General features: G+C 40.5%; 1 protein-coding gene across 7 annotated transcripts in view; it reads left to right on the top strand.

Moving 5' to 3' along the window:
• LOC103477253 (signal-induced proliferation-associated 1-like protein 2) overlaps positions 1–22,888 on the top strand; it is a 114,876-nt gene that overhangs the window by 21,390 nt on the left and 70,598 nt on the right. For 6 of the 7 annotated variants that reach the window (XM_008430233.3, XM_008430230.3, XM_017308861.2 and 3 more), the window contains exons 2-3: positions 5,179–5,326; positions 20,416–22,158. In XM_008430233.3, coding sequence (XP_008428455.1) covers positions 20,652–22,158 — 1,507 coding nt within the window. In that variant the 5' untranslated portion in view covers positions 5,179–5,326; positions 20,416–20,651. The remainder of the gene's footprint in view (positions 1–5,178; positions 5,327–20,415; positions 22,159–22,888) is intronic. The other variant, XM_008430231.3, reaches the window with a different exon arrangement.

Genomic DNA, 22,888 nt, shown 5'->3' with positions numbered 1-22,888 from the left:
GTTTGTAATTTTTTGGATCCAGAAGCCAAGTGAGGATCCATTGTAGGATTTATATTTTCTTTTCTGTGGACGTCCCCAAAAAGGAGCTGAAACGTGTCTTGGTTCTCTTCTTAGAATATAAGTTGCTGTGGATTTTTATTTTATTTTCCAGACTTGTGATGCAATGAAATAATGCAATATTTATTCTAACTGGCTGCTATGTCGGTGCCTTATGACTAGGTCAACCAGGAATATTCACCACTTCCTTTCATGTGAATCATTTAGAGGCCCAAAGGGCAAAAGCATCAAGAGATTTCGAAGTGAACAAAATGTAAGCTTGTGTGTCTGATTTGTCTTTTTCTTCGGGAGCTAAAATCTCTCTGATATACATCTTATCTTCATGGCTGCTGATTTTGTCCGTTTCTCATTCCTTTATTATGCTTAGATTGCCTTGAACTGCCAGGAGCAACAATGTGCATCTCTCTGAATTCACCCGATCACCGCACATAACTGCTCTCCCTCCCTCAACTTTCCATCTTTGTTCAGAAGGGAGGCCTGCTGTCACTCAGGGCTGTCATATGCAGAAAAAAGTTGCCTAGCAACAACGGAGAGAGATGCGAATGAAGCCGCTGTTTACTCTCCTCTTCCAGCCCCCCAACTCATGTGCCCATTAACCCCTTCTTGTTTACTCTCCTCTGTCGGAAAGATGAAGTGGAAGTGATGGATAGAAGAGGCAGCGTAGCTATCCAGGCTCTCTGACAGATTTAGACAACAGATTCAGGGCAAACTGAGAGAAGGAGAGATGTTCGGAGATTCCTGTTGTCACCCAGCTGTTATTCCTGTTTTCCTCTCCACAGGAGGGGAAGGCCATTTCCCTTAATGCCTGCTCCTGTTCCACTCAGCATAACTTGTACTACCAAAGCATGCTGTTATCAGCAGGACTAAAAATATCAGACAGCAAATGTATCACAGGCCTGCCTATCGTCACACCCTCCAGAAAAAAGAGCACAATCTGAGGCGATGCCGGTGCCCTGCGTCCTTTCTGCATTATTACATGTTCCCCTGGTGGAAGCAATCAGGCGCCATGCCTTTGTTGCTCCCCACATTATGCTGTTTTAACTGGTTGCTGTAATCATGCAGGAAGGTTCAATAGTTTCCACACTGCCACGCTGGGTTTACTTGTCTTTTCGGAGTGGGTGCAGAGTGACAGTCAGCCTGAGGGTTGTTTGATTAACAGAGAGACTGCAGAATGACACATTGTACAGAGCCACTAATCAGTTTTGTGGCGTTTGTCCAAACTTTGCTTTTCTTTTACAATTTGGACTTCAACCTGTTAGTTTGTAGGCTTGCAAATGGGGAAGCTATATCAGATTTTTGAGTTTCTTATTAATTACAGTCCACGAGTTTCTTTGTAAATCTCACCGCTGTTTATCGTTTTTTTTTTTTGTCCAAATATTCTATCTCAGCTGAGATCTTCTTTCTTGTTTCCAAATGTCAACAGCAAATAATCTTAGTTAATCAACTTAGCTGAAGTTTCTTCTTGTCGAATTTCTACTTCAGTATCAAAATATTCCTTTCTTTTATTCCCGGAGAGGTTTAATTATCATTAGATGAATCCCTGGCAGCGATTCTGTTTATTTAGATCGATAAAATCTGTTTCTCCAGTTACCAAAATTAAAATATGTTTTTCTTGCAAACGTGTGTTGCTTTGCATGTGGATCCGTTTGTGTAATGACTACCTTCGGTATGTAAATTACCCAGCAAAACTGCTCGTCCGTGTGCAAACGAGCTCTTCTCCACAGGCCTTCGCTGCACATATGTGTAGGCTGATGAATAGTCCGTCTGTTTGCAGGGATGCAGCGACAGAGAACTCTTAAGTGTTACCTCCTGGGGCTTCCCACTCTTCAAATAAAACCCTTTCCTTCCCTGCAACTCAAATCAAAGCCGAGAACCTGCCTGCAGAGGCTGGATCAAAGCCGACTGTGCCGCAAAGAGCTGTGCTTGCTGCTATTCATTGAGCTTGATTAAAGTCTGTCATTTCCTGCTATTAACACCTTCCTGCCTCCAACCTGAAACAGGCAGAGCAAAGCAGTCATCAGGAAGTGGCTAGAATGACACTGTTTTTCTGTTTTTCTAATTACGCTGCCTCAAACTCAATTAAGCAAGAGAGGAAATATATAATCAAGTCATTAAGCAATGCACAGAAAAGCTATTAATATAGCCTTTAAGGAGGACTGACAGGGAAGTTGTGCAAAACATTCAAACAGGGTGTTTTTTTGACTCGTTTGTAGTTAGCTGCAACTTGTTCAAACAAGCCTAACAAGTTTCCTGCATGCCTACATGTCACAGATTTGGATCATAAATCAACACAGTCACAACTGTCAAACTGTTGACTGACATTTTGTGCTAAAAGCTATCTGCTGTGGTTTTTTAATAAGAGGATGTGCTTGGAGATGTGCCAACCAGACATTTACAGATTTCAGTTTCTGAAAGTCTTTGACACAAATTTTATCTCTATAATTAGCAAAATTCTATATATTTTTATTTCCCTCTATATGTATGTTAGGAGCAAAGGTGACTTCTCTGAGAAGAGTTGCTTTAACCGGGATTTACAAATATTTTTTGCACATATAAGCAAAATAAAAATGATTAAGGAGTGGATTTTTAAAGCTGTTATAATATTGTTATTAGCATTGTTAGCCTTGTTAGCATCACAAACTATTAACTGCAGTCTCTGTAAATTCCTGAGATTTCCAAAGGGACAGCTACATTCCCAAATCCAGCATTTTTCACAACACGGGAGAAGTTTAGAAGCTCAAAAACGTAAACCAGAGCAACTTTTCTGTAATGCGTTAAGCCTTTAAGTCTGCTCCTGGTCAGTTCCCCTCTTTGTTACTTTGCATAAATGAAATTGCTTGCACCTGTCAAAGTCCAGCTCTCTGTTGTAGCAGCCTGAATGAACAGACATTCATTTACAGAAAATAGTTTCTATTTAATTAGTGTCTTACATCTTTTGTTCTTCAGTTTCAACCATCTGACGACAGGTTTCACACCAAAACGTATTGCTATTTGCATAACTTGTTAGCATGTAGACATGATGCGTTTATTGATCAGAAACAAATTTTATTCTTGAGCTTCTGACGGGGTGTTGGCTGGTAAGGTCCAGAAAAGCAGAAACCAAGTTGGTCACCAGCAGATTTCTTTGTGCATCTCTAAGATATGAGGCAATGTCTTATTCAGCGGTTCTGTTATCAGCCTGGTATGTTTAATCAGACCCAGATTCAGCATTTTTTTAGACAAAGCCCTGCTCTGTCGTTTGATTATTTGACTTGGGCTATCAGTGCCGTGGCTTGAGCTCAGCTCTCACTTGATGGATTGCTGGTAGTAATTATGTTAATCATGGCACCAAAAAGGTCGTCCTTTCAGAGCTGTGGCGCTAATTTTATTCCATAGTTGGCTGTTATCCTAAAGCGCTGGAATTTAGAAACACAGGAGCTGATTCATGTGGCGTGTTTTATGTTTCCATTTCTACTTTAATAAATGCATCAGAGGAATAAACTGTGTTGTCAATGTTTAGGGAGGAGCACTTAACAAACTAAATGGATTTTTTTAAGTGATTCAATTCTTAATGTGCATGAATGTGATTTTTACATTTTACAGCTACTGTAAAATGCCTTATTTATGTTTCTAGAAAAAACATAAGTCCAATTCAGAATGACCAATCTTACAAAGACATAGAGCATGTGTCTTTGTAAGATTAGCCTTACAAAGACATATGCTCTGCTGCAAACAGTGCATCATGCAATCTGTTAATGTTCTCTGCGTCCTTTTGCCATTTTTTTCCCCCACTTTTGGTCAAATCCACTTGAATAATTACAAATTTGAAGTCAGTCTTTTCATTCTTGTCAGAATCTGCTGTCAAGAGCAGGAGTTATTTGTAGAGGTGCACCGATAAATCAGCCCTGATTTCCTTCATTTCCTTAATTTTGGGAGATCCGAGATTGGCCGATATTTACATGAGAAGCAGATCTTATCCGCCGATCTTATCTACTTCTGGCAGGAAAAGTCTGAAAATAAGCCACTGTCCTCTTTTGCTCTGCTGGGAGCGAGACTGACAGACAGACCCTCCCACCAGGTCAAATCTGCATGAGCGCGGTTAACAATAGTTACCCCATTGTTGCCAACTAAACGACTTTCTCGCTAAATTAATCAAATTTTCAGACAAAAAAATGGGTATTGTCCAAATTAAAGACAGTGCAATGCATCATGTTTTTAATCATATGCAGCCATATAGTATTACAGCATTGTTTTTAATCACCATTTATCACCATAAGAAGCTACAATACTTCAATTATAAAAAAGTAGGAAGGAACGAAATGGTGGGTTGAAATGGGGAAGAGGTGAATTGAATCATTCAATTGAATTGTGTTATTATTCAGACAATAATCAAGCCTGAGACTCATTGTATTTTATTTGAGTTATTTCATCTCTGAAGCTTCATAGTTTGCACCTTGATGTTTTTTTCCTTGATACATCACTAGATACATCTCCTAAACCTTCCTGCTGTTTATGCTGAAGGTAAAAGATATGGAATGTGAATGCAGGGATTATCAGTTTTAAAGCAAGGTTATTGCTCTCTGCAGCTTTGTCTCGGTGTGTTTAAGTTGGAAAGTGGGTTTCTAGCTCTGTTTGTCACACATGCATGCAGTCTATCAGTAGATTCCTCTTCCTTCTGCAGCTTCAAATGTCAGTCATTGCTTGTAACATGGAAGGTCACAAGCTTGACCTAGGGGATCTTTTCCTGGAAACAATGCCTATTGCTTCTCTCCATTTTTTTCTTGTCCTTCCTGTCACAGCCTTCAAGCTTTGAATGTCACGGTCTGCCCTGCTTCCCCCCAAACACCAACACTCAGCATTCCCTCCTTCCCCTCCTGCACAGCCACCTACTTTCCCTTACAAATGCAAATGATGCAGGCTTATTCAGCTGTTGGTGGTAGGTTTGTCACAGGGGGAAGGGAGCTGTGCATTAAGAGGCAGCTGTATGCATTTCACAAAACTTACTCCCTGATCATCACACCTATATTTTGCACTCTCCTTAGTTTTCTTCATCTGCTTGCAAACAAGCAGTTCCTTACAGAACCTGGAAAAGCAGATTTTTGCTGTGCAGCCCTTTGAATCCTGTTCCCTTTGTGTTTTCAGGAGGCTCGTGCTCAACAAGTGGCTGATGGATTTAATGCACTTGAACAGCATCTCTGCAGTAGCTTCATTACCACGGTGTCTCACAGGACATTTTGCCCTTTGCTTTGAGAGCTTATGGCTTTGATAGAGCCGAGGCTCCCCAGATGAGGTAAGCATGTTTGCTCTTGATTTGAAATGCAATTTGTTTGCATATTAATGTCGCGATTTTTACATGCTTGTGCTAAATAAGGTTTAAAAAAAGATAGAGGAGTTTTGTTTTAGTCATATTTTAGTAATATCTTCACTGGGAAATGTATCAGTTGAGTAATTTATGGGCATATCTCTGTTGGACGTAGATCTTGTGAGGTGAATAAACCGGTGATTCATCTGCGTCTGGTCCGCTCTTCCCTGTAGTTATCATTTCTTTGCATCCGCTGGTTGAGTAAAGCTTCTTCTGTGTCAGCAGTACGGCTTGCAGCTGCTGCCCAGAAGTCTAAATTATCTCACAAATGCCAGACTTCTGTCAGCAACATCACACTGAGCGTGGAAAACAAACTTTAAGAGGGAAAGGAGAAGTGAGAGATGGTCCGGTGACACTAGTGCATGCTGAGGTCAGAAAGTATTAATGCTGCTCCTCAGATGATGTTTGTGTGAATCTGTTTGCGTCAGTGTGTTTATTCTCAACTTTTAGCAGTGTCACACAGCTTCCCGACTTCCCAACTTCCCTCTTTTGGTGCACTGTTTCTCACTGATAATGTAGTGGCGTGGACTCTGACTGACCTCAGCTGACGTGCAGAAACACAGAGTTTCCCAGAGCGTTCGATCTGAACACCTCACAAGTCTCTTAGCAGCTTCCCCTTTGCGGGACGAGAGCGCTCTTCTCACCACATTTCTCTCCCGTTTCCCTGAGAAAGCGTGATCCGCCAGCAGGCAGCCGGCGGTTTGGAAGTAGCCCGGAAAGCAGCAGGAAGCTGTGGGAAGTGACAGAGGGAGGGATGTGCGCTGATGGAAAGAGGTGCTGTTTTATTCTGGGGACCTGCTGGGCCACATCAACCCGGCACGTCCTGATCTGCCCCACCGTCGCAGGGAGGTCCGCTGTGGCTGGGCCCATTTCAGGGAGAGACAGATGGTCCCTTTTGGAGAAGGGCCACTGCACAGTGCTCTCTGTTTGTGGGACTCTGCTGGAGCAGGCAGGACCAAACGTGGCCTCCTTCTGTTGGGAACATTCAGGAGACCTTTAAAACTTCTAGGGTTTGATTTGATGCATAACCTTAAAGCCACTTTTATTTTTGTCAATTAATTTGTTAATCCAAATTATTAATTTCCCTCCCCCTTAATTGTATTTCAGATTATTTTTTATAAGAAATCTTTGAACTTTTTTTTTCTTTAAAGATGCAGTATAACATTTATTAAAAAAATATTATTTTCCATTTTTGTTGAAACTCTCACTTTGTCGTGACAGCATAGAAAGAGACAGATAATTTAAAAACAAATCAAGCTCCCCTGTCTTTTCTCTAGAAACAACCAATCAGAGTTGGAAAGCGGGTCTTAGCGCTGTCAGTCACCATCAATGTGGCGCTGCTCATTTTTTTCCCCCTCATGCTCTCTGCTACGCTGCAGCCTGTTGTGACAGCTCAGGCTAGTTAGCGTAGCCGTAAATGATGGCGGGTGAACGGTTTTTCTCTAATGGTAAGTCGTTTCTCCACCATTATAACATTAAACAACGAGGTTTTAAAAATATGTAAAACATTTTTTTTTTTTTTTTTTACAAAAGTTATAAACTGCACCTTTAAAGTGTAGAATAAAGTATTATCACAAGTATGGTAAAAAGTAATTAAAATGACACAGTTATTATTTACAAATAATAAAGCACGAGTATTCATAATGTTACATATAATGAGACAAAGGCCTCTGCAAAGGAAAAAACAATTTCTGTATACCTAAGCTTAAGATTTCTTATTTTAGCATGATTTTAACATTTCTATTCAACTTAAAAATTATTTTTTTTATTTTATTGTCTGCGGCACTGTTTCTACAGTTTAAAATATGTTTACTGAGAGTCCTACAACAGCAAAATGTTAGTGATTATTGTTTTTTGTAGCTCTTCAGAGCATAGAATAACACGGTTTCACTTACACTTAATCACTTATAAGAAGGACAAATGGTTGAAATGTTTGCTGGGTGTGAGAAAGAAACAAAGGAATAACAAGATGTTTAAAGGAGCTCCACCCATCATGCTAACACTGCTTTAAAACCACAGTAAAGCGATATATTACTCAGAAGAATATAAATGTTCACTTAAAAGCCACAACAAAATTTTGTGGTTGTGTACATTTAATAAAAATAAAAAAACACCATCTAATAAACAATAAATTATATTTGCTTTATTGTGGTTTATAGCTTGTTTGTTTCAAATAAATGAACCTAATGGTGGATCCTGACTAATGGTAGCATTGATTACTCAGCTAAATTTGATTTAAACAGCAGAAAATAGATAGATTTAGCACGATGAATAAACATTCAGAGGCCATCCAACTTTAGTAGTTGAGAGGGAGTCACTCTATCTGCTGTTTGTTTTGTAACCTTTGTTAGAAAAGTGAAATAAAGTTAAGAAGAAATCATAATATAATACATTATGTTTATGTCAGCAGATTATTATGGTCACGGCAGCCCTAACTGCAAACACACAACGTTTTACCAAGTATTTTTTGTCTAGTTTCTAGAGCAAATATCTTATTATGCTTGAAATAAGGCAAAACTAACTTAAAAGTAACTTTTTAGCAAGATGTAAGAGCTTTTTCTAATGCGTTTTGAGCATCAGGTGAGTCAGGTTTACATTCAAAGTCTATGTGGATGCGTGTTGAGAGCGCGGCGCGTTTTGCTCATCTAGCGCTGCGTGATGGAAGCATTTTGAGAGTTTGATGTGCGTCCACATACACTCTGAATTTAAATCTGATGCGCCTGACGCTCAAAACACATTTGGTGTGAACGCAGCATAAGTGTCAAGCGTCTGACTTCAAAGTGCACACGCGTCCAAGTTGAAGTGTCAGACACGTTTTTGAGGCGCTAAACGTTTTTGGTGTGAACGCAGCATAAGTTTAAAATTCCTTAATATTGATGAGAAAGTACTAGTTCCACTGGTGAAATAATCTGCCAGTGGAACTAAGATTTTCTCATCAATATTAAGGATTCATTGACTTAAAACAAACTCCTTTAACTTTATGAAAAGTTACTTCTTAGTTAGTTTTGTCTTGTTTTAAGTGTAGAAAGATATCTCCACAACAAACTGGACCGAAAATACTTGTAAAATTTTGTCTTATTTTTGCAGTGTACTTAACTTTCCCAGAAACTCAATGCTTTGTCAGTCCCGTTACCATGGTAACCATGTAGCCCTCCCAGTCACTTTTCAATAATATTCTATCAGAATAGACACTCTTTGTGACTATTCAAGTCCACGGCAGGATTTCAACACCACTTTAATCTGCCAATTAGCTGCTTTGTGCACCTAACATTCATCACAGTTCTTGTTCTTTGTCAGTATGTAAAAAATGAAAAGGGGATCAGTTGTCCCGTCTATTTTAATTCTCAGATCACCCAGAAATATCTAAAGGACAATGGCAGTGTGCTGCCTGGCAGGCGCTGGGCTCACAGCCAGTTGGCAGTGCAACCAGGAAGAGACTCCCAGTCTCAGTTCAACCCAGAGGAGCTCTGTTCATGTGCACAGCCAGCATTAAAACGCCTGTACCGCATGAAATGAGCTTCAATGTAGCTCAACAAGAGCAGCTCTTTGTTTTGTGGACCAACATTTTTAAGGCCTCGCCCAGATTCGCAGGTTATTCATGTCATTATTTGACTGGAGTTCAGTTCCCACTTGGTAGTAATTATGTTTAATCTCTGCACATAAAGGTCATCCTAAACCACTATCTGGCACTTGAACTTAAGAACACGGGAACCAATTTATTTGGCACATTTTAATTTTGAGTTAAAAATTGCTTAATGCCTTTAAAAGACTAAAAACTGGGTTATATTTCATAGCCCAAAACAACTCCTGACATGCAACGCTGTACACGTGAGTTACAAGGAATAGAAATAGTTTGTAAGATAAGCTCAACAGATGGGAGGGAATAGAAAATAACATCACGACACAATATAAAGCTAAAAAAAAAAAAGTTGATTTTACAGAAAACTCTCCCTTTAAAGAAACACCCGACCCTTTTGTTGTGCACCTAGTTCAAAATGGCTGAGAGCAGTGTCCAGTGCTAACAAAGCTGTTTATAGATTTCTTTTTTTTAATTAGAAGACCTCCAGATAACAATTGCAGCTTGAGGGTTTTCACACCAGATTGCTAAACTAGTGCTAATACAAGTGTCCGGTGCATGAATCGATGGGTGGCTTAGGGACACCGACCTCCAAACATTTGGATTTTCTCCTACAGATGGTTCCATAAATTACAAAAAGTCAAACTGGAGAAACATAGCATCCACTCACCATCACACTACCACCATCATGTTTGACTATTAAACTGAGGTCTTCTTTTGAAAATCTGTTTTAGGATTAAATCCAGATGATCACATTTGCCTCATCAGTCCCAAAATTCCTCAACATTGTAAATGTCAGATGGGTCTTTGTGTTCTTGTTGGTCTGCAGTGATGTTTGCTTTGGGAATCTCAGTTTTCACACAGCCTCTTTCTTATTGTTGTATCAGAAAAACAGACTTCAGCTGAGGTCTACATGGGTTTAAATGTTGTTTCTAGGTAATTTTGCGACCTCATAAATGAGACATCAACAAGGTTTTGCAGTAATTGTGGAAAGCCAGCCACCATTGTTCCATGTTTTCCGTTTGATGGTAGATATCCGTTTCTTTAAATTGACACATGATGTTGATTTTTGAAGTCTTCCACTTCAACTTTGTGTTGTCGGAAAGTTTCTGCTTTCCGATTAAATCATCAACTGAAAACCTTTGTGCCTTATTTGTCTCATGACAAAAACACAAAGCTCTGTGATGTGAAAGGCTATTCCTTCTGCTCTCTTTTTCATTTAAATCCCATAATTTAAAAACCTTTTTGTGCTGGAATCTGCTCCTTTTCTGTCTGCAGCAGCATCTGGTAGATATTAAGACGTTTGAATGTGGGCAGGAAATAAAAACAATTTACGATTTTGCACTTTGTGTCGGGTGAACACTTACTGTTTTCTCAACTACATAAAGTGCAGTCCATACATGGGATGACCCCTGAGCGTTAGCCTCAGCTGTGTAGCCGACACATTCCAGATGGAGCCTCAGACAGCGCAATGCAGAGCAGGCTCAAGGGGGGGGCTGATGTAGAAAAACAGGATGAAAGACCACAGCTACAAATAACCACCAGTCCAAACCCCAAAGTCCACAGCAAAGCAAACAGAACTCGTGTTTAATTTTACGTGCGAGTGAATTGATGTTGACAGATTAGGTGGGGAGAGTCGACCGTTGGAGGGCAGTGACGTCGGATTACTGCCGAGACACTTGGTCAGAAAACTTCTCACACTTTGTCTGCAGTTTGTGGGAAGCAGATGTTTTGTGCCAACATCCTTTTTAAAGATTTCTTGTCTTGTAAGTGGAGGTGAAACAGATTAAGAAGCAGCCGTCGGTGGTAAGAATCTTAAAGACACAGTCTCCTTTTTTTCAAATGGCTTTTTGCTCGTCTGTTTTCTGCACCTGGGGCGCAGAGAGGACATCCGTGTAGGCATTTCCTACAGTCCAGTATGCGCCACGGTACCCAGGGAGTGAAGGGACAGTGATGGTTTATGTTTACTCATTGCTGGCTGACCTCCTTTTTTATCTCCTCTGCTGATTGTTCTGCTTTCGTCGGGTCATGTCCAGTCCAGTCTGTGTGCGCTGAGATGTAAACAAAAAGCCTTTAATTGTTGCTCACCATGGAAGCATGTGTACTGTACACAGCTTTCTGTGTTTCTCAAGATTATTCTGGAATTCAGGGTAGATATTTTAAACGACTGCAGGGTTTCCCCCAGAAAACTTGCTAAGCCTGGCGGTTGGGCGGTCCAGCAGTCATTCATCCAGCAGTCCGTTGTCTTTTTGAGTTAAAATATGTTTAAAGTTGACAGGAAATTTGAAAATATCACTTGATAATTATGTGTTATTAAAAGATTGGAAGATTAATACATGAAAACCAACTATAAAGTCTTAAAAATGCAAACATTTAAAAAAAAACTTAGCCTGGTGGGGCCACAAGTAAAGCCTGGTGACCCACAAGGCTTAAAATACACTGGGAGAAACCATGGATTGCCTTGATTTTGGTTGTGCTCAATAAGGTGGATTGTGGTTAAGTCTGATGCAATAAGCATTTAATCAACTAATTTCATAAAAACTTCCATTCTGATATTTAATATTTTCTGACAATCAGTTTTGTTTTCAGGCTTTATAATCCATTTTATTTATGGTTTCTGTTGTGTGCAGGTTTTTATTCATTGTTTTTGGTTGTCGTGTTTCAATTCTAGTGTAGACAAATACATTTTTATCCAATTACTTTAACATCAAAATAATTCTCAATAATTACTGGGGCAATTTATCGCCCTTCAAAATTATAGTAGCAGATATATGAGGCAAAAATATTTATGGTATATATAGTAGCAGAGATAGCTTGATGATTTTTGGCTGGGGAATGTTGGTGCAATGCATAAGACAGGATGGCAGATGAGTAATTAAAAATGAAGAGACTTGGGCGCATTATGCATTCAAGAGGAAAACATTTTGGTGGTCTTCACAGGCAATCCAACAGGTCCATAACAGACAAGTTAATCCCTGCTTTGGGCTTTTTATTTTTACGGTATGCAGACAAAAACATGTAAAAATGTCTGCAAAGTCTTGTTCTCAGCAATTCCTGCTGATCAGTAGATTCAGTAGACTACACCCTAAACATCGTGTGTTTAGGATGTTGACCCAAATGTAAGCCGGTTTGTGTTCTGTGTTAAACTCTTCAAAAGTATTTTTTTTTGGGGGGGGGAGGGCTGAAATGAATAGCAGTTTAAATATCGCAGTGAAATGAGTGTCAGTTTTTGCAACAATAAGAATGTGATGCATTTATTTCTGACACATCTTAAAAGCAAACATTTGCTTTTCCTCCTGTCACACCATTGTCTTCCTGCCTTGTGTTTCTATGGCAATTGACAATATGCTCCTCTAAGAAAGTGACGTCTCTGCATCTCGGGTTAAATCAGGATTTTCATGAGCATCACAAGTCAAATATACTGCAAATATCCTCTCAGTCTACAAAACAGACACATGTACTGTGCAGATTTACCAGCAAGGGTTTCCTATCTTTCCATTATTGCTGGCCTTTATGACAGACATATCTCTATGTCCTAATTAATGGATGATGTTGCTGAATTGCTTAAATTCTGTAACTCATGCAATCCTGTTTAACCTAAATAAACACTTGCAATCCTTTAGGATATTTTCAGATGAGCTTGGATGTATTTCGCTTGTTTCCACATATCAGAGGGAGCTGAGTGCAACTAATTTCATTGGTTTCCGTACCTCCTACTGAGGGTGTGACCCTGCTTTCACACTGGTCATTAAAATCTCAGCATTACTCCCTGCAGGCAATGCTTCCCCACGTGGGTGTTCCTTTTGGAGCTCTAAGAAAGGGTGGAGTTATAGGACTGGGCTCTTACCGGCTCGGATGCACTGAGGCATTGCTGTGCGCAGGAAGACGGGATAGGGGGTTGTCATCAATGGAGAGGCTTTGGCATCAGCGCTAATTAGGAGACTCTTCCCTGTTGCGACGCTGAATTGTTGGAGTTGCAGATAAAAGAGTGAGAAGCTGAATGGTGCATTTTGATTTAAACTTTCATAGCATCAGCGAGTGCGAGCGGTGGTGCAGATACACACTTAGAAAGTCTTAATACCCCTTCAGAAGTGTTCTCTGGTTACGGAGGCACTTGGGGAAGAAGGCATGCCTGATTTCCCAGGCCCCAGTAATGAACTCTTAAGGCTAACATCGCCCAATTAATTGCATCTGCGGTTAAACTGAAGAAAACGCTTTGAGCGAGATTTGGCAAAACTCCCGCCCAACTCTTTTCTTCCTGCCCCACCACTTTCTACTCTCCTCTTAACCTCGCATTCTACTTCGCAGTAACCCAGTTAGGCTGAAGAATTGCTCCACCGAAGCAGAAACACAAGTGTTTTTTCATCAAACTAGAAAATGGCTGCGTCTAGTTACAGACGTGACCCTCAGAAGTGTGATGAATTTGATGCATCACACACACACACACACACCTCCAGTTTCCACTGCAACTTTGAAAACAGATGCTATTCTATGAAGGATTGAAAGCAGAGCTCCTGCTCAGTTTTAAATCATGTCCTTGGAGGGCGGACTTGATCATTTTTGATCAATGAATCATCGCGAGTGATTCATTGTTTTTATTGTGACTTTATTGAGGAATCAAATAGTGGGCAGCAGGGCGTAAAAAGTTCGCCTTCAGGTTTGTTTTCTTTCCACTCGGATTCTTTTCCTTCCTGGCCGTGAACGATGAACACAATGTGACACATCCAAACGTCTGACGGGATGCAACGTCTCCGCAGAAGACGGCGGCAGGCAGGTAACTGGAACAGAGACAAACGGGCTAATGCGTGTGCTGGGAAGAAAGCTGTAAATTTGCTCCACGTGGCAACGCTGCCTGAATCAGTTCATGATGACGAGCATGAGCCGGAAATCTTCAGTAATCATCCTGGCCTGTATCTGACTCTGCTGCAGAGGGGGGGAAGATGGTGACGGTTTTAGCTCGTCATCTTGGGGACGAGGCCGGCGATGACTTCCTGTCTGCAGCAAACAGAGGACCATTTTTATGACTCAATTACACAAGGCTTCATTAAATGTAATTGACCTTAATCACAGGCTTGTTTTCACCTCCGGGCTCAGAGTGGCACGACAGCCCTCTCAGCTCCAAAAAAAACATATTTGGCTTTGATGTTATGTGCATTTGACAGGATGCAGTGAAACGTTTTACATTTTAGAGGAATTTGGTTTTAAAATAATGTAAATGCTGTTTTTAAGTGTTTGAGGCGATGCAGTCAGCAGTGTCAGGATCATGCAAGTAAAATCCTCCTGTGACATCTATGCAAATTTTGATATTTTCTGCAGACACGTTGTTTTGGTCACCTTTGAACATAAACCATCCAATTTACTAAAAACTGTACAATATCAGCTTGACTCGGTGATTCATTAACATTTGAAAAATGCTGGGCTTCAAATACATCAGCAGGGTCCCTCTGGACATTTTGGTCCATTTGGACTCTTGATGCCTTCATGTCAGCTGGAGTCCAGCTGCGACAGATAAAGAAATTGACAACAAATATACCTTTGAGTTGAACAGGGGATAGAGCTGAGGTATGAAATGACTCTTACATGAACCAGTCAAACATCCAGATTGATCAGCAGGTCAAAAACTGAGAAATCTGTTTCGTTTTTTAATCAAAAACCAGCTTGTACTTTGATGAATTTTCTTTAGTTAGGTACAAACAAAACCCTGATAAGTCAGATATAATCTTTGATGTATAAATATGGACGGTCTTGTACTTCTTTTGTTTAGCGGTTTTCTTTTTTTTTTTTTACTTTTACATTTTTCAGATTCTGCTAGAACATTTTGAAATGGAAGCATGAAGTTTCAACAAATCCTAGATCTGTAGTAATATCCAGAAAACTTACTTTTGGCCAGTTTTGCCTCTTTGTGCTTATGAAGTAGGAGATCAAGCAGGATATCAACATTTCCTGTAAGTTTTGTTCACACTTGACTATCAGCCATAAATATATTGACAGAATCATCAGTAACTCATATCAAAACAGAACGTAAGCATGCTAGCTGTAGTGTAGACTGTTTTCTTTTCAAGAAATTACTATTTTGAGACAAAATATCAGTCGCTGTTAAGAAAAACACTTATGACTGCATCTGGAATGTCACTGATGGGTGAGTAAAACTGATTTAAACACCTTTGTTTTGAAAGTTATCGAATTTTTAAGCTGTATACTGTATATTTCTTTGATTGTAGATAAGTATCTGACTGGATCAATATTGGTATCTGGGAAAAGCTCCTGATCAGAACATCTGTAGCAACAATCGGTTTACATCCTGCTCAGTTGAAGTCTGCTTCTAGCGACAGAAGTGCATTAATCTTAGGGTGGTGGACTGAATGTATCCACTTTTCTGACAGTGTATTAATATCTATGGAGCCTTTAATCAGGCCACAATGTCAGGGGATTATTTTAAGACCTGGCTGAACTGCAGGGCGGCTCATCTGGATGAACCAAGATGAAAGACAGACTATCCAACATCAGAGACAGAAAATGAGTTCATTACTGTAATTAGGCCTCCATGTCTCTCCCTATCTCCATCCAGCCCCCTTGTACACCAGGCCCTGTGCCTAAAACAGGCCTAATAGCAGTGCATTACTCCAGTTAGCAGAAGGCTGCTGGAAAAGCAGACCTCCCACCCTCCATCTGTTGCCTCTCCTGTGCAGACGGCAACAAAAGAAAGGACAGAAAACAGCCTTCAGGTCACACTCCAGCAGGAAATCTGCTGACCAAGTAGCTTGTAGCGCTCTCCATTGGTCGTGGGAACTGTGGGCTGGATGCAGAGTGAGACGTGTTATAACTGCGAGCATCAATCATTTTGGTGGGGGAAAGTAGCTAATAGAGGAAAGGCAAAGGAAACACAGACCACCATGTTCCCTGGCTTATCCTGTCCCGTCTCTGACATGAAATAAGGCCCAATTTGCCCTATTTGACCCCATTTAGCTACAGAAACACAGACATGGTGGACTGTGTGTACATAAATAGTCTGGTCTGCTGTTTGTTAGTCTTCTATAAACAAGAGTTTAAGAAAATTCACTCAGAATGCTCTGTTTTTGTGCTGAGCATTTAACAGCAGCACAATGCTGTTTATCCCAGATAACTTAAGGTATTTGTTCAGGTATCTTTTTCACTGGCTCTTTGTGTGGCAGCAGCGAAAGGTCAGACATGCTGTTTTGTTGCCTTGCAATCAGATTGCATTATGTCAGTGTCTTTGTTCTTCCTGTTCGCAGCCAGAAGTAAAGAAACGTCTCTGTTAGAGTGTCAGCTCTGATCCCGCTTTATGCACCGGTGCCACATTTTGCTGTTACCTGCCCTAATTGTGAGTGTGAAGAGGCAGCTTTTGGTCAACATGTGACATTTAGAGTTTGGCTGGAGTCACTTTTGCTCCTTGTCGCAACTTCAAGGAAAAGTATTCCTTTGATAAATGTCTTAGAAAATAAAAATCTTGTGTTTTTTGCATTAACTTTTTAATGCTTTAATGTATCAATGCGACAAAGTAAAGCAAAATTGTGAACTTCAAATGAAATATGTGATTTTCTTGTAGTTTTTTGCATATTATAATCATACCCCTTTACTTTCATACCTATAAATAAAGCCTAGTAGTGCCACCAATTTCCATAGGAAGTCATTTGCTTAGTAAATTGAGTCACCTGTATGTAAAATAGTTAATATTTAAATACCAAGTCCTTGGAAATTTGTGGAGAACATTATTGGATTAACAGCATCATGAAGATCAAGGATTATGCAGCATACAAGGAGAAAATTGTTAATTTTAAAACAATATCCCAAACTTTAAATACCTCACAGACTTTTAACCAGTTTTTCAAAATTGATACAGAGAATGGCACAGCTAACTAAATAACTAAATTAATTATCTGGAGGTGCTGCAGACTTTAACTATCCACATGAAAACTATCAGTTAATTACGCTGAATTATTCACTTATGAATCAATTTTTTGGAAAAGGCCATAAAAAAATAATCCTGTTTACAGTTTCCATATTCTCATGCAGGGCAAACTAAAACACACAGAATGAGATTTTCTAGTAATAATAATAGACCAAAGGTGAACTTTTTTGTGTGATGCAAAGTGTGTAGGAATAAAAACTTAGTTATGTTTTAATTCTGACAAAACGGGGGAAAAGTGAAAAGGGTAGGAATACTTTTGCAAAGCATTGTGGATAACATACTTTTGGATCATAACTCCCCGTTTTCTTGTTATTTCTTCCATTATATATTAATTATAACCAAGAGTTTAAGCTATAATTTTAAATATAACATCAAACTGATGGGAGTAGATTCAGATGCTTAAATATTTCCTGTTTCATTATTTAAAGGAAACAAAAACAAACACTTTAAACTCATGTTTGCCCATTTGACCCTTTCAAATCCAGATCTGATCTGTGTTGATATTCCACTTTTGTAATGCTCATTATGTTGCAGTGGGTCACATGTTGCATTATTCATTATTTGGCATATCGCTGCATTATGCATTCACGTTGCACAAGATTGTAACGTGCTGTCCTCTCTAACCCATAAATGAGACGCAGCATTAGGTCGCATTTTATTGCTGGTTATTGAAACCGAGTTCATAAACAGCCTCCTGATGACGGACAAGAAAGGCTGTTAATGATTTAGCACTGAGTCTACGTGAGAAATTACTATATTTCCCTTTCATATTTGGGTCATGCATGCATGCATTAACCTGCATTTCATCCATGCAGGCAGCAGTGAGTGCTTTACTTTATAATTAAAAGGCTCTCTCCAGTGTGTATGTTGTCTGGTTTGACTTGCAACTAATCTCATTGTGAACCATTTTCCCTTTCTCAAAATAGGCTATGCTCCTTTGAGATGGTAAACATTGTAGACAAATGTAAACAATTACGTGAGACCTGCAGCTTTCACACTGAAAGACCTCGTGGATAAAAGATGAAGACTAGGGCATGAAGAGACACTCATCTGTTGTGTTTACAGCTGAACTTTAGGAAGAGAGAAGCTTCAGCGTAGCTTATTATCTTTACTGATCATTTGGAACCATGTTTTCTGTGATGCGGAGGGATGACTGGATAACTCAGAGCAGTTTTCACATTAATGCGGTGCACACCGCAGCTCCAAAGAACAAGGAAAAAAGCATTTAGGTCAGAGCTGAAGACTCATTAGCCAGATCTGCTGCAGCATGATCTTTAATTCAAACACAAGCGTTTGAAGAGAGGAACCCAAAGATGAATCTCACTTATATAATCCTAATAGACCCAAAGTAAAATACGTGCAATAGCATGGAAAGTTGATTAATCTATCCAGTAGCCAGTTATGTTTTTCCTGCAGTACATCTATAATATTATGCTGCTCCCACATGGGGTTAGCAAGGTCATGAAAGCTTCTGTAATGTTGCTTTTACTTATATCTTATATATCTAACTCATCATATACAGCTACAGATTTTGATACTTGAACCTCTCGTCTCGCTCCTGAAGACTGTTTTTATTTGCTGGAATGCTAGGCTAATATTATCATCTTCATGTTGAATAATTTAATAATTCAACATGTTTTGGTACGGTTCCTTTTAACAATATGTGGACAAAACTTGCAGACAAGTTCTCCTGCTTCATATGATAAGTGCTTTTGAAGTTCTTGGGAAATGTTAGCATGTGTACTCTCTTTTATATGCTTGACTAATCTTAGCATTGTTTTTTGTTTTTTGACAAGACATTGGCTCAAAGCATATTTCAGTGTGCTTCTTATTAAATGTGTGGATAAAACTCAGATAAAAGTTCTGCTTCATAAATTTTGCTCTTTTGATGCTTTAGACTGACTTACATTCTGTCCATCTAAAATAAACTACAAACGAAGTTTTTCTCGTTCTACATGATCTTAGCGCTTTCCTTTGACTAGCAGTTCAGCTGCTCTCAGCATAGCTGTCTCCCACATGGACAGGTGTTTGCAAAGACATCTGTGCACAGTGAATCAAGAAGATCACAGCATACAGACAGGCAGGAATCATTGGTGTTTTAACCTTCTTGTAAATTCGAGACACTGTAAATTCTTCTTTTTACTTTAAGCTGTTTATCGTTGTGCATCTTTAACTATTCAAGTTGTCTACTTGAAAATAAATGGGTCCATATGACTCTGTTTGTGTGTCCATCTGATGTAGATTTACAAACAATAGACTAGCAACAATAATTGGGAGTTAAATTTAACCAGGCTGTTTGTTACTAAACGTTTAAAAGTATGCTAACTGGGCAATTGGTTGAAATAAATGTGGTATAATGTGGTGGTTTTTTGCCACAATTCTGACTACAATATCTATTTCTCACAGACTGAAAGAGACATGTGCATTTTGTATTTCCATCTCTGTAGAAAATGAAGAGACCATTGCATTAAACCCCATTGAAAACTTTTGACCATTTCTCATTTTCTGCAAATAAACAAAAAGTTTTGCTTGGAATTTCAGAGACATTTTGTCAGTAGTTCATAGATTAAAACAACAATGTTCATTTTACTCAGACATATTCCTATAAAATGTTAAATCAGAGAAACTGATCATTTTAAGTGGTCTCTTATTTTTTTCCAGAGCTGTATTACATTGGATATGGTCATTATATATGTATATAAGTTATAGAAGGAGGACCTAATATTTGACGTCTATCTGGAAATCCCCAAGAAGAAATAAAGGCTGTTTTTCAAGGACAAGAAAACCAATGTTTACTTCCCTTTTCTTCACCCTCGGATGTTCTGGTTAATAAGTAAAACTGCTGATATTAGGCTTTTGTCTGCCGGTGTCCTCAGTTTCCCAGCATGTCTGACCACACAGTGTTGAGCAAATATTGTCTTCTGATGTTACGGCTGCTGAGCGGAGTGTGACAAAGCGTGATCAGTTACTGCTTTCCTTTACATTTTAAAACCCACAGCAACCATCCTGTGGAGCAATAAATTATAGCAAAACCATTTCTTTATAATCTTTTGGGTTTATGATGGTGCGAGTGGTAGGATCAGATATTGGCATGCAAACATTTGAGTGAACATCTGCCTCTTGTTACTGTGATTTGCTTATCTGCCATCTGCTCAGAACTGGCTGCACACAGCAACAACAATGTATATCTATCTAGTTGTAAACCTATAATGGCACCCTCTCCTCCCATCACACTAATTAGCAGTATTTTACAATGCAGACTACATAGCTCATAAACTAATACTGCCTCAATTTTACCCCATTATAAAGGTTTGCTACGATTTAGATCAGCTGCAAAATCATAATCATTTATGCAGCTCAGCTGAATGTACCTTAATTATGACGGGGAAGAAATGCTTTTGTGTTTAAAATTAACAATTTACACTTGCTGTGTGCTCAGTTTTCTCTTTTGTTTTTGTCTTTTCTGCAAATCCGACTCAGTTTTCTCTTTTGTTTTTGTCTTTTCTGCAGATCCGACTCCTCCAACTGCCTTTCTGTATTGTTGGTGTCCTGTAAGAAGAGATTCTGCCGTTCTTGAGTGTCCTTGTTGTCCTGAAGTGTCGATAGTGATGCCACCCGCCCTGTGTGATGATGGCTTATGATGACGGCTCTCTCTTTGACTGAGGAAAGGAGATCCCCCTCCAGCCACATGACATGATGAAGACGCTTCCTGAAAGTTTGCTCTTCAAAGAATCTGTGAGCAGGATATGAGTATTTTGAGCCCTGGGACAGATAACAAACCAACCCTTGTGGGAATTGTGGGAGACCCTGAAGAATACTCCAAAGCCATGCAGTCAGAGGAGTTATTCAGCAGGAAACTCAAGGCCTTGAATGGCAGCATGGGACCACCGGCCTCCAGCATGCAGGTGAAACCCGACGGTGCAGGGAAAACAAACGGTAATCCTGCCATGCCCAAAATGGGCGTCAGGGCTAGGGTGACAGAATGGCCGCCGCGGAAAGATGGCTGGGATGTACGGCCTTCACCCAATTACCAGAGTGTCATTCCGGTTTTCCAGAATGGACAGCAGGATCTTGCTGTGGATTTACTGGAGCAAGGCGAGGCGGTGTGTGTGGAGGTGGACTACACTGACAAATACACACTCAGCGACCTTCTCTGCCACTCTCCCTTAAAGGGTCTCCACCCGATCCGTCAGCGGAGCAACAGTGATGTCACCATTAGCGACATTGACTCTGAGGATATAATGGACCAGAACGCTGTCAATCCCAACACCGGAGCCTCTCTGCATCGTGAATACGGAAGCACGTCCTCTATTGACCGCCAGGGCCTCGGTGGGGACGGCTTCTTCACCATGCTCAGAGGCTACAGAGTTGACAACCTGGATCACCGGAGCATACCGCCTCTGGGATTCCCGGAGTTGTTGCGCTGTGATGCCGCTTTGTCCCCAAGCTTACAGACAGCCGCACAGATTGCCCGGGGAGAGATAGTCCACATTCCAGGCTATGATTACATAGACAGTTCTCTCCTCTACAGCCGGGAACGGGAAAAGTCCTTTATGAGGCGTCTTAAATCAGAATCAACAGAAACTTCTCTGTTCAGGAGACTGAGGACCATTAAAAGTGAAAGCGATGCCTTGAGACTCTCTTTAGAGGATGACCGGCGACCCCTGAGCTTTCAGAAATGCTTCGCCCACTACGACGTCCAGAGTGTGCTTTTCAACATCAGCGAAGCCGTGGCAAGCCGGGCAAACCTGAGCCAGAGAAAAAACACCACCACTGGAGCTTCAGCTGCCTCAGCTGGTGTTGGGGCCGCAGCAGGTGGACTGCTGGGAGGTGGCATAGTTGCTGTGCCTGGCGACGCTGGGGCAGTAGGTTGCAGCAGTGGAAATCAACCTATGTTTGAATCTCCGCTTGGGAGCAGAGAGGATCTGAACCCCAAGGAGAACTTGGACGTGGATGAGGGGGACGGAAAGAGCAACAACTTGGTGCTGAGCTGTCCGCACTTTCGTAACGAGATCGGCGGTGAGGGGGAGAGGAAGATCTCGCTCTCCAGAGCCAACAGTGCCAATTACAGTGGCATGTCGGAGAGTTGCTCGTTTGAGTCCTCTCTCAGTTCCCACTGTACCAATGCTGGCGTCTCTGTACTGGAGGTGCCAAGAGAAAACCAGCCGATCCACAGGGAGAAGGTCAAACGCTACATTATTGAGCACATTGATCTTGGAGCATACTACTACCACAAGTTCTTCTATGGAAGAGGTAAGAGTTACTACTGATAAATATCTGTTGACAAAGGTGATTTACACTGATTTTGTGTGATTGTTGTGATAACTGTTCAATGACTAAAGAGTCCAGGAAGGCCAGGACTAGGTCAAACTTACAGCGTGCGGTAAAATGGTTTTCTGATTTTTGTTTTCTCACAAACCTTTCAAGGTCCACAAGACACACCGAGTCAAGCTCCCCTGGCAGTATATGTCATTGTGTTTTGTCGTTTGTAGTTTACAGCTGTACAGTAAACACAGTGATCATGGCAGAGCTCACATTACGAGCATTACGAGCTCACAAGTTCAGAGCAGGAGGAAATAATAATTGACGCACCGGAAAATCTCATTTTATTTTTCACGTTACTGAGAGAAAAAGCATCGGTGAGCTGTTCTCCCACCACATCAGACTAAAACTGAGCAAGGGGAGTTTAGTATTTCAGTACTTACTTCCTCACGGCCTCAAAATCTGCTCTCTGACTGGAAAACTGCCGTTCTGCCTACCTGTGCCACCCAACGATCTTTCCTACTTTGCATAGATAGTCAGAGCAGCAACTCATGGAAGTTGTGTGGAGCTGTTACCTGCATACATAAGCGCACCCATGAAATTCAGACCAATCACACAATAAGTTCACATGGAGAGGAGGCTAAAGGTTTGCCAGAGGGGTTGTGACATGAAGGGGCGGACGACACGAGGCTGAGAACAAGATGACACAATTTTTGTCATG

Source organism: Poecilia reticulata, chromosome 15 (genome assembly GCF_904066995.2).
Source record: "Poecilia reticulata chromosome 15, P_reticulata-male-v2, whole genome shotgun sequence".
Classification (NCBI taxonomy): Eukaryota; Metazoa; Chordata; class Actinopteri; order Cyprinodontiformes; family Poeciliidae; genus Poecilia; species Poecilia reticulata.
Note: the sequence above shows the minus strand (reverse complement) of the source record. Positions and strands in the feature narration are given on the sequence as shown.